The sequence below is a fragment of the Schistosoma mansoni genome, chromosome 2 (assembly GCF_000237925.1).
Source record: "Schistosoma mansoni strain Puerto Rico chromosome 2, complete genome".
NCBI classification, from domain to species: Eukaryota; Metazoa; Platyhelminthes; class Trematoda; order Strigeidida; family Schistosomatidae; genus Schistosoma; species Schistosoma mansoni.
Window position 1 is genome coordinate 7207064 of NC_031496.1, and position 17291 is coordinate 7224354.

At 39.5% G+C, this 17291-nt stretch overlaps 1 protein-coding gene across 1 annotated transcript in view; it reads left to right on the plus strand.

Annotated features, from left to right (window-relative positions):
• Positions 1-13319: 13319 nt before the first annotated feature.
• Positions 13320-17291, plus strand: part of Smp_140770 (putative protein phosphatase-7) — a gene marked incomplete at both ends in the record, with an annotated part of 41190 nt that continues 37218 nt past the window's right edge. Inside the window, one exon of the mRNA XM_018795514.1 lies at positions 13320-13377. Coding sequence (XP_018649819.1) covers positions 13320-13377 — 58 coding nt within the window. The remainder of the gene's footprint in view (positions 13378-17291) is intronic.

The following is a 17291-nucleotide window of genomic DNA, read 5'->3' on the forward strand; positions in this document are numbered from 1 at the left end:
GGTCAGCCCTCCTGGACTAAGAGGAGAAGCATTAAGCAAGTTATGTGGGATAGATAAGAAGCAAGAGAGACTGTCAACAGTCCCACTAGGGAAACGAATCATCTGCGTATTCCTCGCCTATGCAATGAAACAGAAATTCCCGCCACCTCCAATCCCCGAATTGCGCCACACTGTTGTGCTAATAGATGAAAGTCCCAGATGTCCGTAAACTTTGAAACTGCAATCTATGATGTAAACTAAACTTTTCTGTGTGACATCCATACAATGAATGAATGGCACATGAAATGTTCATTGAATATTGAAAGTCTTGGTGATTTCACCAACCAAACGTTTGGTTGGTCTGTACAGACCGGTGGCTTTTGTTAGTTTCTTACTATGCCTTTGTATATATCTAGTCTCCTCCTAAGTGAATCAATAGTGAGTGATAAGTTCGCTGGATTTTTAACCAACAAGTATAGTGTGCATGTGCGAGAGCTAACTGAAAATGACTCTAAACGATATTAGAAACTGTCTCATAACCAATAATCTATGCTGCTATTCAGACCCTGCCAAGCAGTCTAATCGCCATAAAACGTTTTATTCCAACAATCCATGGCTCCATGTATCAGTGCTGAATATTCTTTTTCGCTTATTTTGTTTTCGTTCAATTTGTTCCTAACTCAACTAACATTTCATGTCAACATCGATTATGGACATAAAACATTTCACTTGGTGAAAGTCCACTGATTCACCTATTTGCCCAATATTATAATGTCATCAGTAGTCATTCTGTCGCGAATTTTTAGAAGTTACTTATGATCAAAACATGAAACCTGCCCTATTTGCACAGATCGTATCCCGCAACCAAAAAGTAAGTCTCTTTAGCGCAAACGACCAAGCTTTGCGTTGATCCCTGGATTTAAACAGGCGCGGAAGGAACAACTCAGACTTTTGGAGAGAGAACTATACTCCTTAGATGTTTTCTTAGTTATTCAGAACGATCTAAAAACAGCATTTTATCGGAGTCTTCAAAGAACGGAGCCCTGTCACCTAGGAATTCCAATTAAAGAAATAAATATCACGGTGGGATATGAATTTTTGAAATGTAAGACAATAAAAATCTCACATCTACGAGAATCCTTGTGATAAAGTCAGATTAAAACTAGTCGAGTGAGCAATCTAGCGGGAGACTCGTGAAATTTAGGGTTATGGCCGTCAACAGTGAGCCTATTTATGTTTTTGGTTTCGTGGGGATGTTATCATATGACGACGTATAAAAAGTCCACTGTGACAAACATTATAGACCTGAAAAAAAATCAAATTGAACACGCTGATGATGTCACAGGTATTTGGAGTTTGACAACGTTTTAGGTTTTAACATTTACTAGGAATCATGCCTACCTAGTGAAATCAAAATTCAGGAGTGAGGAGGTTCGAAGATATATTTGACAGGCTATCAATATATTGAGGATCGACTGATCTAGACTGTTTGGCGATTGTAGGGGATGTTGAGCACGGCGTTCCCACTCGTGATCTCGTGTGGATGCATGATCAAGCACCTTCAGCTAGGTGAGTCCATTAAAACTAATATGGTCAGCATGCAATTACGAAGACTCACAGAACTATTGACTTTGGGGATTTATTTACCGTTACACCGTGATATTGTAGCTAATTCCTGGATGTGCATGATGTTGACCTTATCATTCGATTAATTCAGTAAAAGTCCAAGAATCCAGACAAATACGTAGTTATCATTGTATGAACAACAATGAGCTCTAAACTGCAGAAACTTTAAAGCTTAAGCTCATCGTAAGTTTCTGGAATATTGTCTTCGTTGTTTAACAGCGGAACTGGAAAATTGGAAATTAAGCAGACAGTGTTCAGAAGAAGGGATATTGATATCAATGCAAATCATAAATATATATATAATAAATATAAATGAGCAGTTATTAGTATCGATAGAGCCGATAGTCTATGAGCATCAGTCAGTATTACAACACGACAATACATATGAGCAATAATCAGTAGACTAATAGAATAATTGATTAACACAAGTGAAAATCAATCGAATAAGTTAAAGTGAACATGATAAATAATAACAGGCTGAGTTTTTTAGTCGGTATCACCAATGTTGAATTATAGTCTAGTTCGATATTAGTGCTGCTATAATAGTAGACTTAATCTCAAAATTGTGGATGTGCCACAATGTGCTTACATAATCTATAAGATGTTGCGTGAAAAACATACCGTTGCCTATACCGACTTGTCCTATATCCGATCGTACTCAGTCTCCCATCCGGTTCAGCAACAGTATCCCGAAAAATTCTCCTGGTACTAACAGTAGTGTGATGCCTCTATAGTTCTCGCATTTGCTCAGATCTCCTTTCTTTGGTATCTTGATGAGGTATTCTTCTCTCCAGTGTGTCGGCGGCACTTGTTCTTCTTCCCAAATCTTCTTGAATAATGAGTGAAGCATGTTTGTATTCACTATTATGTCCGAATTCAGTGATTCATCCGGCATATTATCAGGTCCTGCTGCTTCCTCATTTTTGATTAGTCTGATGGCGATCATGATTTATTCAGTAAAGAACTTATCAAAACAAAGTTACCTAAGGTGTATTATATTTTACCGGACATATCCGTACCTTTGTTCATTCCCTCTAATTCTGTTTCTTCGGTTACCTATTGGCATAGATAGACAAATGTTATATAGGACACAATTCAAATTACAACACTATTGACCTCATCATTCGGTGATGTTATTATTGTTATTATTCACAAACAGCTTATCAGTGCATAAGCGTTGTAGAGAAACGATTTTGGGCTTTTTCAAAAATGCAGTTGTACACAAGTTTCAAAAACTTTTGTGTAATATTCACCATATTTAAATGGGCTCCGTAGAATTCGGTGGGATATTGAGTTTAATTAAAATAGGAAAGTAAAGTAAGAAGAAAAAATCTCAAATATGTAAACAATTTACTGTGTGCAAGAGAGGAATAAAAATAAACCGTAATATATGTAATAATTATAGTTTAGAATGATTTTATGTAAGTCTTAATCTCAGAGAATAATTGTCAAATATCAATTTGTATGGGTTATATACATTTGCTGAAGATAAAAGGAATATCAAAAATAATTTATTTCAGTGTATCGCAAGATATTATATCTTAATCATAATCTTTGAATGTTGAAGAATAAAACGTTTTTAGAAATAAAAGAAAGGATGAAAACAACGGAACAAGTGAAGTGACAGGGGATCAATCGTGGTAATGGAGGTATATTGAACATCGATCTCTTGTGTGAAACAATAATTCTTGGACATTAATGTTTGTACTCCAGTACACCACAACCTTGAATATTTGGGCGACTACAAGCTTGATGCTAACTTTAAGGATCCTGAATTCTTAATTGTAACTGAAGTTTAAGAAATTTATAAATATGGGACACTACTATGTTTTAACGTTGTAAAAATCCTGTATCTGAGTTGTTGTAATTGATTTATCCGCTAAAAATCGTGGATATCAACTTTTGTCAACACAGCTTCAGAATACATGGTGGCAATCGATCTATCAATTTGACCCGAATAACCGATATGAAAGAAATAATCCTCCGAATGTCACTTCTATGAACTTCGAATACACTATCGTAACATATCTGTAATACGGATGTAGGACATGACTCAAAATTATGCCTTACTTCATATTTCCGATGCATACTCTTCCTACAATAAGTCACATTATAGAAGCTACTTGGAGATCAGTAACTAGTAGGCACACAAATGTCAGCAAAATGCCGTCTAATTGATATAATGTATGTCACATGGATTATTTTCAGTATAGGGATTTTGTGGAGATTGTAGTATTTTAACAGTTGAATTGACGAGTAGATCTAAGATTGACCACTATGGGAAACCTGAAAGCACTGAACGAACATTTCTTCCTAGTATGGGACTCCTCAGCAGTGGACATCCACGATCTCGCATGCAGGACTCGAACCCGGAAGAACCGGTATCATACGCGAACGCTTAACCTCTAAGCCACTAAACCAGCAGCCAGTAGAAGAGTTCCTTCATAGGGCGAGACGGCCGTCCAGTGCTTCGAGGTTTATTCTGCTGGTACTGAATTCAATTGTTAAAAATATCAGTTATTTGCCAGCGTGAATTCGGCAGTCTCTATATGGCGTGTTACTTACTGGGCTGTACAATTCAGTCCCAATTCAACGGCTTACTATTGATGCATCAACATTTTGTTATCCTTCTTCCGCAGAAAAACCGTCACAACACGTCAAAATAAATGGTTAAATGAGTTAGACGGTTCATATAACATAGTATTTATAACTATTTGATAATGCCTGTAAGTTGACATGTCTTATGTAACGTATGTTTATTAAAAATGAATTGTGATTATTGTTTATACATCTAGATGCGACGGTTAAACTTTGACGCTGTATTCGCCGCAATCGCAACTGCAAAATTCAGTCAACTAATGAGTAACCTGTTTGATTCGGGTCTACTAGTTAGTTTGTAAGTGTTACATGCAACCATAGTGCCATCTTTGCATTGTAACGTTCATAATTCAATCAACTATCTCTGCGTTTTTCTCAGTATCAATTTTCCCATCTCAAATAGTCTACATTTGATGTATATTCTGCTGTATGTTCGAGCCAAGATTCGTAAAATATATGTTTATAGAGATGCTTACTACCTTATGTGATCGTCATCTGCCTTCAGTTATGACGAAATGCTACAAAGTAGGTGTACACTGGATAGAGGTCGTTGATTATTTATCGGTCGAACAAGACCTTGGTGACTACACTTTCATTAAATCATTCGAGACACCTGAGTTGTGCTTCATTATAACACGGCTGACTTAACCTTCCATGTACTGTGAGATATGGTTGGCTTAACTAAACTTGTTAACTTGCCTTACTATTCGATGTGCTCAGAAAATACCTTCAAATCAGATTAGCCGGAAAGTATTATCAAGAGTTCTAGGGGATGATACGAGTACAAAGAGCTTCCAAGGAACGTTGTTTTTACCACACACACAAAGCACTTTTTGACACTAAATGGAGCAACCTTCCATTGGATATGTATATTTTTTCTGAAGTTTAGTACTTAATTGTACGAAGTCAAACAGGTTACTGAACAGTAGCGAAGACTGATGACTGACACTATAAACTTTTCAAATAAAACAGGAATTTTTCTCGTTGAGTTCGAAGTGTTCACCCAGCACATGTGGATGTGGTGTACTGACATGTCTATAGAAGACAGGCGTCGATAATCTCAGACGAAAGAAACAAAACCATAAATGTAAGGTAAACTCCTAATATGTCACTCACTCACTGCACGAAGGGAAAGAACGTCAAAAATAATGGATGCAGCATCGTTACTGAATATTAAAAATGGGCTAAAACTTAATTCGTCACAACTTCTTACCAAGAGTCAGACACATAGATAAGAACATCTTACATTTCCTACGTTAATTCTTTCCCTTTTTGCATAGAGTGCAAACGAAGACAATTAAATCCTCAGGGCTTTGACATCAACTTGAACTACTTTATAGCATATGCCATTTTTAACATTATACGAAGACAGGTTTATGTCTTTGCTTCGCAATTTTCCAAATTCTTTGAAACACACTCAATACCCCCATTCGACACTTAAAACGTAGCTGCGTCTCTTTCGTTCACAGGTGATAAACATCAGAGACCAAGTACAGAGGCAAGCGATAAACTAGGTGATAGGGCTGAGATCATGAAAAGACAAACGCCAACACTTGTTATAGTCTTCGCAAAGAAGTGATATGATTACGACGTGTTATCATTAAGGGTTGACCCAATTTCGAAATACTCTCCTGTCAGAAGTGACCACAGCTCCCTCAGTAGGTTGCCTCAAGAGAAAACTTGACGAACACAAACTCACCCACAAATTCACATCTCCCACTTGAACTAGTTGCACGTGATGTATGTCTCGTAATTTGCTTACTGTTATCGGAAACAATCAATTTATCCCTATCTCTTCCTATCATATCAGTCTCCTTTTAGTTCCTACACTTCCGTCCCTTCACATTGCGACGCGTGATTGTACAGATTATTTAATTCAAACACCTTTAAATTATCAGCCTCCAGTTGAGGATGTCGATGTCCACACACAAATAAGTAGTGGCCGTGTTACAGTTATGTTTCACATTGTCACAAGAAAGATATTTTGGAGGGACGGGGGTGCTCCCTATCTCATATATACTAAACCAAACTACACGACCATGAGAACAGACCTTTAACACGTACCATAACTATGAAAGTGATGGAGGCCAACAGTGGGGGACTGCTGGAAGATAGCAAGGGACTTCGATCAGGACTCTACCCAATACATTATACCCCAGGGTAAGTACACATCTGGAAAGTGAAGATTCTAAGTAAGGGGGCATGGAACGTTTGCCACAGGCCAAACGGAGAGCCTGGAATAAGTGAAAGACCTCCTCGAAGAAATCTGTCGGCAGCTCTTACTTGGCACTGAGGGACAGATGCAAAGCCAAATTCTACAGCTATAACTATTTATAGACCAAACTAACTGACAGAATGTAAGCTAACTACAACTATGTCTACAGACTCATGATAACGAGAGCGCCCACAAACAAAGTAATATTCACTCTTGAAGAGTCAAATGCTGAAGAACTCATAAACTTGGAGATGAAAGAGGTCTTTAGTGCCAACTTCGTGGATCAACTAAAATAGGAGCCTGCAAACGCAGAACACCTGTCAACTTAAGTGTCAGTTGACAGTCGAGGAGATAACCAACTAATTCTGGGTTAGCATTAAAGAGATGAAAACCCCTGAGCCTATAAAAGTCATCGGGATTCAATAACACCTGACCTGTAATCCTGAAACACTGTTCATAAGCCGTCAGCACTCCAGTGTGACTTTTTCAGACTCATTAGATTAACACCAACTCCCGAGAGTATGCGAGCAGACGACTCGAACTGCACCTTCAAAAAGCGAGATAAAAACCTAGTTTGTTACATACCAGATGCGTCACTTCCAATATTGTCGAAGTAATGGAAGGATCGGTCAATCAACAGAAGAGGGAATACACGTATAAGAATAACACCCTCACTGAAGGTTAACTCAGATTCAAGAAAGGCGAGTCATGGGCGTGCAATCTCCGCATACATTGGGAAAGCTGGATGACTTGCTGAGACCATAAGATACTGACTCATGTGATATTCCTCGATTTTACAAAAACCTTTGACACAGAACGTCATGTACTTCTTATAACAAAAATCGCAAGGATGGGTTTCACTGACCCACTCTCGTCCGAACACCTAAACTTCCTAGAAAACAGAATGTTTCATGCCAAAGTAAATGGAATACATGCGAGTTAGGAGGTCACAACATCAGGAGTTCCGCAGGGAACGGTCTTTAGTTCACTTCTGTTACTGATCTATATTATTCAAATGGTTCAAATGGTTGAGGACGGAATAGAAGAAGCTTTCACTTAACGGGCTTCCGTGTCTGGTAGCAGTAGATCACCAATACCTCCAGGCAAAAACCTAGGTATATGAACGATAATAGAGGAAAAAAAGGGATTTGGTAAATCATCATAATATGTTATCCTTAGTCCTTAAGAATAAGTCAAGTTTCCTCTTAAAGGACTCCTGGGAGGTCGCTTGGACTAGCTCAGTCGGCAGCGAATTCCAGCACTTGACAACTCTAACGGAGTAGAAGTTGTGTCTGCAGTCTGCTCTGCTATGTAGGGTCCTCAATTTCTGGGTGTTACCTCTTAGGTTAGTGTTATGACTAAGCTTAAGAAGATGTTTAAGGGGATGACCAGAAGTATTAAGGATACTGTAAGTCATAAGAAGATCACCTCTAAGACGCCTGTACTCTAACGGGTAAAGGTTAAGTGATTTGAGGCGCTCTTCATAAGGTTTGAATTTGAGTCCCCGAACTGATTTCGTGGCTCGACGTTGTATACGTTCCAGAGTGTCCTTATTCTTTTGGAGGGAGGGAGGAAATACTATGTTTCCGTACTCTAAATGGGGACGAATAAAACTGTTGAAGATTATATGGAAGGTTCTACCGTCAAACTGGCCAAAAATGCGCTTCAATGTTACCAGTGCAAGGTTTGATTGAAAGGCGTTTTTGTCACAGTTCGCATACGATTTCAGGTCATAGGGTACCAACACTCCTAAATCTTTTTCGACTTGGGAAACTTCTAGAGGGGAGTTACTTAAGTTATAACTATAGTCTGCAACATGTCTCAGATGGACTACCTTGCACTTTGAAGTGTTGAAGGTAAGTCCGTTGTCGTCTGCCCAACTTTGAAGTCGGGTCAGATCCTCCTGAAGAACTAGTATATCATTATGATTAAGTATCTCTCTCCAAAGTTTCAAATCATCAGCAAAAAGCAATAAGTCAGATGAAACTTGTTGAGGAAGATCGTTAATATAAATCAAGAAGAGAAGAGGTCCTAGTATTGAGCCTTGGGGGACCCCACTGGGACATTCAATAGCCTGAGAGAGAGTGAAGTTAACCCTATCCTTAAAGTGTCGGTTATCTAAATATGAAGAGAGCCAATCAATCAAAGGGGTTTTATACCCAATCGTCTAAGCTTCTTGATAAGACATGCGTGGTTGACCCTATCAAAAGCTTTTGAGAAGTCCAGGTAGATGACGTCAACCTTCCCCTTGCGATCAAAGGATGTTTGATCATCTATCCACCGCAGTCAGCAGGTTGGTCATGCAAGAATGACCTTTTCTGAAACCATGCTGTTGAGGTGAGAAGAACTTTGAGGATGATAAGTATTTTAGTATACCGTCGTATATTAGGGATTCCATAATTTTGGAAGGTATGGAGAGAAGGGCCACTGGTCGTTAGCTTGAGGGTTCACTGCGTCGACCTCCTTTGAAAATTGGTGTGATGTGGGCCAGCTTCCATATTTCCGGTAGTTTGCCTCTGCTTAGCGAGTGTGCGAACATCATGCTAAGTGGTGTCGCCAGGATTGAAGCTGCTTCCCTCAATACAGCGGAATGAACCATATCCGGTCCAGGAGAAGTGTCTTTTCTTAGGCGCTGCAGTTTACGGAGCACCAGGTCAGCACTCAGGTCCACTTCGGAAAGTCCTGTACAGGTGCAGGTGAAGCTTTCGTCAGTATGGTTGATGTGGGTCAACTGGAATGTCTGGGAGTATTGTTCAGCCAAAAGGTTAGCGGCATCACTGCCGTTATTGGTCGGGCCATTGGGACCAAGCAGTTGGGAAACTCCAGTTTTGCCTTGTCCAAGAGAAGCTGCGTAACTAAATAAGCTTTTCGGATTGGAAACGAATTTATCGATAAGCTTGGTCTGGCACTGAAGCCTGTCTTCTCTTATTGCCTTTGAACATATGTTCCTTATGTGTTTGTATTGCCTGTATGCGTCGTTATTGTCGGTTCGTTAATATTCGACCCAACAGTGCCTTTTGCGGCTTAGCAAACGACGAGTGCGGTTCTTGATGATTGGAGGTTGTTTGTAGCTTTTTGGGACCACTTTAGGAACTGAATGCTCAGTAGCACATAAGATCGTGTGCAGTAAGAAATCCCAATGAGCATCCACTTCAAGTTGAGGGTGAACATCCCAATCCACCTGTTGTAGATAGTCCTGTAAAGCTAACACATTCAACCGTTTGAAGTTCCAGCGCTTGTTGCTAGTAGGATGTCGTAGCTCCGTTTTGCTGACAAAGCTGAATGATAAAACGGCGTGATCACTTTTCCTCTGGGGAGCCAGGATTGAGAGGTCGTCAACTAGGAATTCTTCATTTGTGAATACCCAGTCTAAGCGCGACGGCGTCTGACTGTTTCTCCAACGGGTTGCCGACTCCACATTTTCGAATAATCCCAGGTCACCGATAAGGTTGAAGAACAGAGCTTCAGTAGAGTTGGCACCACCAATGTATGTATGTTCCACGAAGTTGATTCTAGGAAGGTTGAAGTCCCCTAGAATCAGGATATGAGAGAATCCGAGACGCGTAGAGCGAGTTAATTCTTCCAGCAGACGTTTGCCATACTCGATGTCGGCAGTGGGCTTCCTGTAAATGACCCCAACTAGACACCTCGAGGTGGTAGACAATCCTACTGAGCACCATACTGACTCATCAAGATTGAGAAACTCTTGGTTGTGAAGTTGGTGCGCATCCAGGTATGACCGTATGTATAGTGCTACCCCACCCCCCATTCCTGTTTTTCTGTCGTTGCGAAATAAAGACATCCCAGTTATTGCTAACTCCTGGTCTGTAAACTGAGACGTTATCCAAGTTTCGGATATTCCTATCAGATGGGCATCATTAGCGTTGCTAAGTTCACGTAGCTCATCCATTTTGTTTGGCAAGCTCGCGGCGTTCGTGTATAGGCAGTTTATGCTTTCAATTTGGAACGCGTGAGCTTCTTACTGTTTGTCTATATGAGCCGTGCGTGGGTGGACAGGTAGCCTACCTATACGATGTTTACCGAGTTGGTAGTCCCTGTCCTTTAAACGTTTTTTTTATGATCAAGACAGTCCACGAGTGGAATTGTCAGCTCCAGCTTTCGTTTGTGCTTGATCCTGCTGTCGTGGGGCCTATCCGGATGCATATGGATGCCAGTTGGCAACCGACGTCTATTGGCACGAAATGCTTCCAGAGTTGCAGCCGCCATGTGGGAGGAGGGTAAGGTTATCTTCAACAGCCGAGGCCTAGAGTCTCCGTCTCTGTTGGCTAGTCGCATTACCTGTTGGGTCAATATGTTCTTGAGTTTTAAGGAATGCTTAATGAATTTCCATTCCTGAATATCAGAGTTTGCTTGAGTTGGGTCCATATTTTCCGGCACACCTTGCACAATGATATTTCATCCACGGAAAAACGCCTCGCGAGATTACTTAGGGATGTTCCGGATGAGATTTCGTTCAGAATACGGTATGTCGGGCAGTATTCTTACGTTCCCATCGGACTTCAGTAAGTGACTGGCTAGCAGGACGTCCTCTACGTCGGAGGCATTCTTAAGTGTAACACGAAGCAGCCTCGGGTGGTTTAGGTGGTTAGCTTCCTTCCCCCGGGTGAGCCGTGTGACGGTCAAAGGCTCTATTCTAGAGAGTTCAAGCCTCTTGTTTAATTCTCCCCAGAGCATCCTATCAATTTTGTCCTGCAAACTGAGAGGAAGGTCGGGGTTGTCAATAAGGTTCATGATTATGATAGAGTCGTCACGAACCGTAATTGATTTCCCAGGTTTTCCAGGGCGTCTAGGTTTGGTATCTTGTTGTTTGGATGTCGAGGTGCGTTTTCGATTCCTTGGCTCAGTGATGACCGGGCGGACAGTCTTGGGGGTAGACTGTGAGGCCAAAGCATCAATTGATTTCCGCACGGTACTTGGGATGTTCAGTTTCGGCGGGGACGCTTGGGCTTTATTACTCCTGTTAACGTGAGTCCAACCACCTACAGGATTTTTGGGAACCACTGTCTCATTCAAGGACTGTTCCCTGGGGGAGCCAAGTTTACTGAGGGAGTCGATGACAGTCGATGTTAAGATGGTGCTGAGTTCCAGCACATCATCACTCGTGCTGTTAACAGCACCGTCGATAACCGACCTGTCAATATCCTTTTTCTTGTTTGCCCTATACGTTCCAGCTTTGTTACCCGTCATGATGCTATCATTTACCAAATTCTTAGACAACTTATCTCTCAGACCTGTTAGTAAAGTAATGATGGTACCCAACATAACTACCGTATCAGTGTTGCAGGTAACACATACCCACCTACGATCAGACTTGCTGAGTCTGCTAAAGGCTTCTGCTGTTAGATCTGTACATGCTTCGTGGAACCAACCTTTGCAGTTGTCACATTGCATGCCAGATGTAACGGCGAAACGGCAACCAGGTCTTTTGCATGAATTTTTCATGGCTAGTGATTTAGACTGTCTTAAAAATACAAGCAGTAAATTTAGGACCGTTAAAAAAACACACAGTAAACAAAAACTGGCAAAAATGTATAAAAACAATTAACGACAAGCTAAAGCTAGTCTTTACGTGAAAACCGATAGTGAGCTGAGGCAAAACCACAGTTAACTATTAATTTGAGTGAAACACAAAAAAAGAAGTAATCTGCCGAACGTATAGCTCAGAATAGATTCTTTAGATCGGAAATAGTACTTTTGTTGCGTAAGAACACAGCAAATGTTTGAGAAATGTAAATCACGTTAGGACTAAACTTCCCGTTCGAAAAACGCGCGTGTAAATCATTGATCTAATGTATTAAATTAACCCCACCCCACAGATATTTGTGTAAGACGCAAAAATCTGGAGGTCCGTAAAATGCAAAAAGTATTCATTTGAGCTTTCAAAGTACCTTGAAGCAATAGAGGCATGAGCAGTAGACAATTAGTTAAAACTTGACATAACGAAATGTAATGCCATGAACATTCTGCCTCGTCTGACACAATACACTTACTTCCTCCATCAAAATATGCCACCGATTGTCTCTTCAGAGTGTGATCTTTGTTTTACAACCTCAGAGAGCCTAGATAACAGTTCGAAGTACGCAGGGTATGCACCAAGGCAAACACAGATACGTATTCGCTCAAAGATTAACATCCTCCTCTTGAACCAACAGTATCAGGTCCATGCCTCATAAATAACCATCGTTATCATGGCCGTATAACAATTAGCTACTTCCAGTCTCTTCTGTTATCATCTCCGTTCGCATCTTATTCTTTCAATCTCCTAATCTTACACATAATCAATAAATTAGTTTATTTGTTATGCTTGAAACGATCTTTTTTGTTTAGCACTCGGAATATCACCATTTTACTATCATGTCGCAATCAATCAACCTCCTGCCTGATAGTGTGATAGCTTATGGTATCCAAAAACCCTGGTGCCCCGAGGCAAACACAATAACTCAAACCACATGATATACAAATCCACAAATAACTATCATACTGACTAAAATTAGTGCAGTAGAACGGCCAGATTACCATCTGTTGGACGTAAACTAATGCCAGAAGCCGTACCAAAACAACAAGAAGCGAGTGTAAAGAGAACAACTGGTTTATACAAGCTCCTGACATCGATATTGAATTTTGTCTAAATGACCTTAGTTGTTTGTAGTCCATTTTTCAAGTGAACATTAGCTGTTATTGTGGTTCAAAAACGAACATCAGTCTAATTGAAAACGGAAAGATGGATGAACTATCTAGATAAACGGTCCGGAATATGGGATGTTCTCAATCCATCAGTGTTGGAGAAATAACTGATTGTGAAGTAAAGCGAAATTCGGGTAAATGTTTACATTTCTGATACTTTGAAGGGTTCATAAACATTACAAAATAGTTTTCGGTGATGACTGAAGTGACACCTGAAGGGTTATTTGATTTTTTGAGCTCTTATAGCATTGAAAGTATTTAAAATATCCTATACTACCTTTAGTGATCCAGTAACAAAATAATCTTCGACAAAATAATAAACCCACCACGTGTTAAGATAAACCTTCAGCAATTTAAAATACTGAAATTTATTTCATTCGAATCATTATATTAGTCCTCAGGAGCTGCTTAAGTGATTACTGATCACTGTTTATATTGCAACGATTTAAGTGTTGCTAAACAGTGTTTAAAAAATTGGTAATATTAACAGTTTCAAAGAAATTGATTGAAGTAGCCAAGATTAAATGCAGCATATCATGTGTTCAAATTCGTCCAGTATACCTTCAGTGTTCAGTAATAAGGATAGGAGGTCCATCGACTTATTTGAATCCTTGCAGTTTGTAACACTGTGGAGGCCCAATCTCGTTTTGAATATCTCAACAGAAGATATGGTATTACGTGTTTTGGTAGGGAATCCCAGTAACTCCCTACTCTGTGCGAGAAACAGAACTCCAGAAGTAGACTATTTGATCACTTTTTCTGAGCTTTCTTAGAACGTCCCCCCAAATAATCAGTCATAGACGGGAGGAAATGATAAGACAATATTATCAAGGCCATTGTTCAGTGTACGATAAGCCAATATCATAGCACTCCCTAATCTGCGGCAAGATAACGGGAATAAGTTGAGGCGTCTCAATCTGTATTCATAAGATAGTCCAGAGAGACTTCACCATTTCACTCCCCTGTCGTTGGACTGGTTCCAGCGTATCCGCCTCATACTCGAAACAAGGCCTCGCTGCTTGAATCCCATATTCCACATGTGGTCTCGCGAAAGTCGGGCATAATACTCTAAACATTTCTTCGTCCAATCACTGGAAAGACCTGAGAATAGCCCATAATACCCTAAAGCCTTTGGTAGCAACAGCCTTCGATTCGCTCATAGTTCTGAGGTCGTTGTTATTACAATTCCTAAATCTTCATGGTCCATTACTTTGGGTTACATAACTCAACATATTGTGTCGTGCTATGAATCATCATAGTTACTTAATTTCATCACCACACCTTTGTTAGAATTTACTTCTAGTGACCACCCGCTCATACATGTCACCAGTGAATTGAGATCATTCTGTAATACTATTCTATCTGACATCCTGTGTATGGGTCTCCAAATCTTTATATCATCGGCGGCAGGTAAAACAGATGGTTTTGTTACAGTTGATAATTCACTTACATAAAGTAAGAAAGGAAGTGGACCAAGGATTGTGCCTTGGGGAACTCCACTTTTACAGGTTCCCACAAAGAGAGCTCTATTTACTCCTACATGTTGTCTACTATCATTGGAGAAGTCACTTGTCCAGTCTATAAGTTCATAACATATTCCAAATTTTTCCAATTTTAATTTAAGACTCGAATGGGAGATCTTATCAAAGGCTTCACTTAGAACTATGAAAATCACATCTACAGGAATATTTCGATCTTTTGCTGCAGCCACTGGACTTTTCAGGTTTGAGATGCTGAAGTAGTCTTAAGATAGTACCTTTCTCAATGACTACAGGGTCCATCAACAAGCCGCCACAATCTCAATGAATCGTTGGTCGTTCCTCATTACTGATAGAAAACACTTCACTAAAATATTCCGATAAAGCTTCAGCTTTTTCGACATCATCTCTTGTCAATGTTACCGGATCCGCTTGTACCAAAAATGACGGAATTCCATTGCTTCTTCGACTTCACCTCTTTATATACGAGAATAACCGTTTCGAACTATTTTTACAATTCCTAACCAATTATGTTTCGTATAGTTGTTTAGTTTTACTAATCAACCCTTTACGAACGTCCCTAGTTTTACAATAACTGGCTCTGTACTGTTCTAAGCCAATAGAGATGAACATATCTTAATGCTTTTTCCTGTGTTTAAGGGATTTCTTGGCCAGTTTAGTTATTCATGGTGAACAGCCATTCGGTCTATGTGGTACTAGGTATGGTATAAACTAGGACATAACTGAACTAAACTTGCCTTTAAATATAGACCATGCTTTTTCAACTGAGGAGCTAGTATTTAATGAACAGTCTGACTTTGCAGCGCATGCCTGAATGACTGATATGTTAGCTCTCCATACATTTGGGCGGAGCTTAACCTGATCGTATATCATGTCACAGGCTCTAAACATGAATGAAAAAAATAGCGTGGTCGCTGTTTGCTAACGGTGGAAGAATATTTAGATCGGCAATATCCTCAGTCTCATGAGTGATTACCAAGTCTAACAAAGAAGAAACTTGATTTGAAACAAAACGTGTGGGTTTGGATACATGCGGTACTAAAGCATGCTTCATTACCGTTATCAGGAGCCTACTATCAGAGAAGTTAATAGATCCTACGGTAGCCATTTTCGTCCAACTTATATCAAATGCACTAAAGTCTCCTAATATAAAGTACCTGTTATTCGCACACCATAAATGAATGTGCTCTAAAATGAAGCCAACAGCTAAGCAGATTGGGCTGTGATATATGACATCGAGTATAAATGTACAATATCCGATGGTGAGTTCACAGCTAATGGCTTCATAAGTTCCACTATCATGGGATTCACAAGCAAGAGGGCGGATTCCATCCCCTTTCTTACATCTGTGTCTATTACTTCTTAGGTAGTGGTATTTGGATAATTCTGGAGTAATGTCGAAGTCGTGGACTAACCAAGTTTCCGTCAAAGTTACAATGAGTGGCCTTTATTTTTCTGGCAATGCTCCTAGTTCACAGAATTTATTTCTTAGATTAGGAGCACATGCATATAAAACTCCTAGGGAGAACGACCTATTCACACAGGCCTTGGTAGCATCCGCTCCTAAGACCTGACTATTTGAAAACCCACAAAATATTTAGAACGCCTTACAACTTTGCGTGCCACCATTGCTCAGGAGGCATGATAATCTTCTCTGAATCGTTTCAATTTTAGTATATATACCTCCAAAGCAAGTGGACTTATGGATTTTGTTATTCGGATACACTTTATTGTGGATTTCGGTCCCCAGCCATCCTATTTCTTTGTTTTCATAATATTTAAAGTTTATTTTGAAAAAAGCCGATCTGAAATCACGGAGTGTTTGCTCAATATGGCAATCTAATCTCCAGTTTGATTGTCAGATTATTTCTCTTGACGTAGAACTAATTGGTAACAAATAATCGATGATACAATAAAATTTGGAATTGAATCAGTAAAAATTGTGTTTAAAAATCCCCTGTGGTGCTGAGTACAAGGCAAGAGTATTTACAATAGGTCTGAAGTGAAGAGGATAATTTTAGGTTTATTAAGAGAACTCGATTTCTCCTGACAACGGATAAATCTTGAAAAAGTTTATATTTTCGGTCGTAACTTTTTATGTCAGTTTTCACACATTTTCAAGTTTTAGTAATCCTCAAATGTCTTAGCATCTGTAAGCGAAATAGTAATTCCGGCCTAGTCCTCTTTCAAGTTTTCAACATAAATGAAATCATCTGCATTTATGGAATAAATAATTCATAGAAGTCAGTGTTCTTACGTTTTTTCGTTGTTTGAATCCGCTATGCCATAAACTATGTAACTTTTTGTCAAAAATAAATTTTGGTTTACCAATATCCTTAACGCTAATGTATCGTAGACAAAGGATATTTGCAATGTCATATGAAGTTTATTTAGTGATACAGAGTACTGGTTATTATGGCAGTAAAGCTTCCTCTAAATACACTCGTCTGTACTGGTTTAATATATTTTAAAAGCTATTGTTTTTTTAATAAGATTAACTTTTCAACTAAAGACTGCATTTTTCATAACATTCATGTTGCTGATAAGGCTTGTACTTCAGAATTGCTACCAGGTTATGTTTATATGTCAAGGACTAAAAATTTAACGTGATAAGCTCTCGACGTTTGAAAAATATATTGATAATATTTTAGTACTCTAGTTGATGCCTT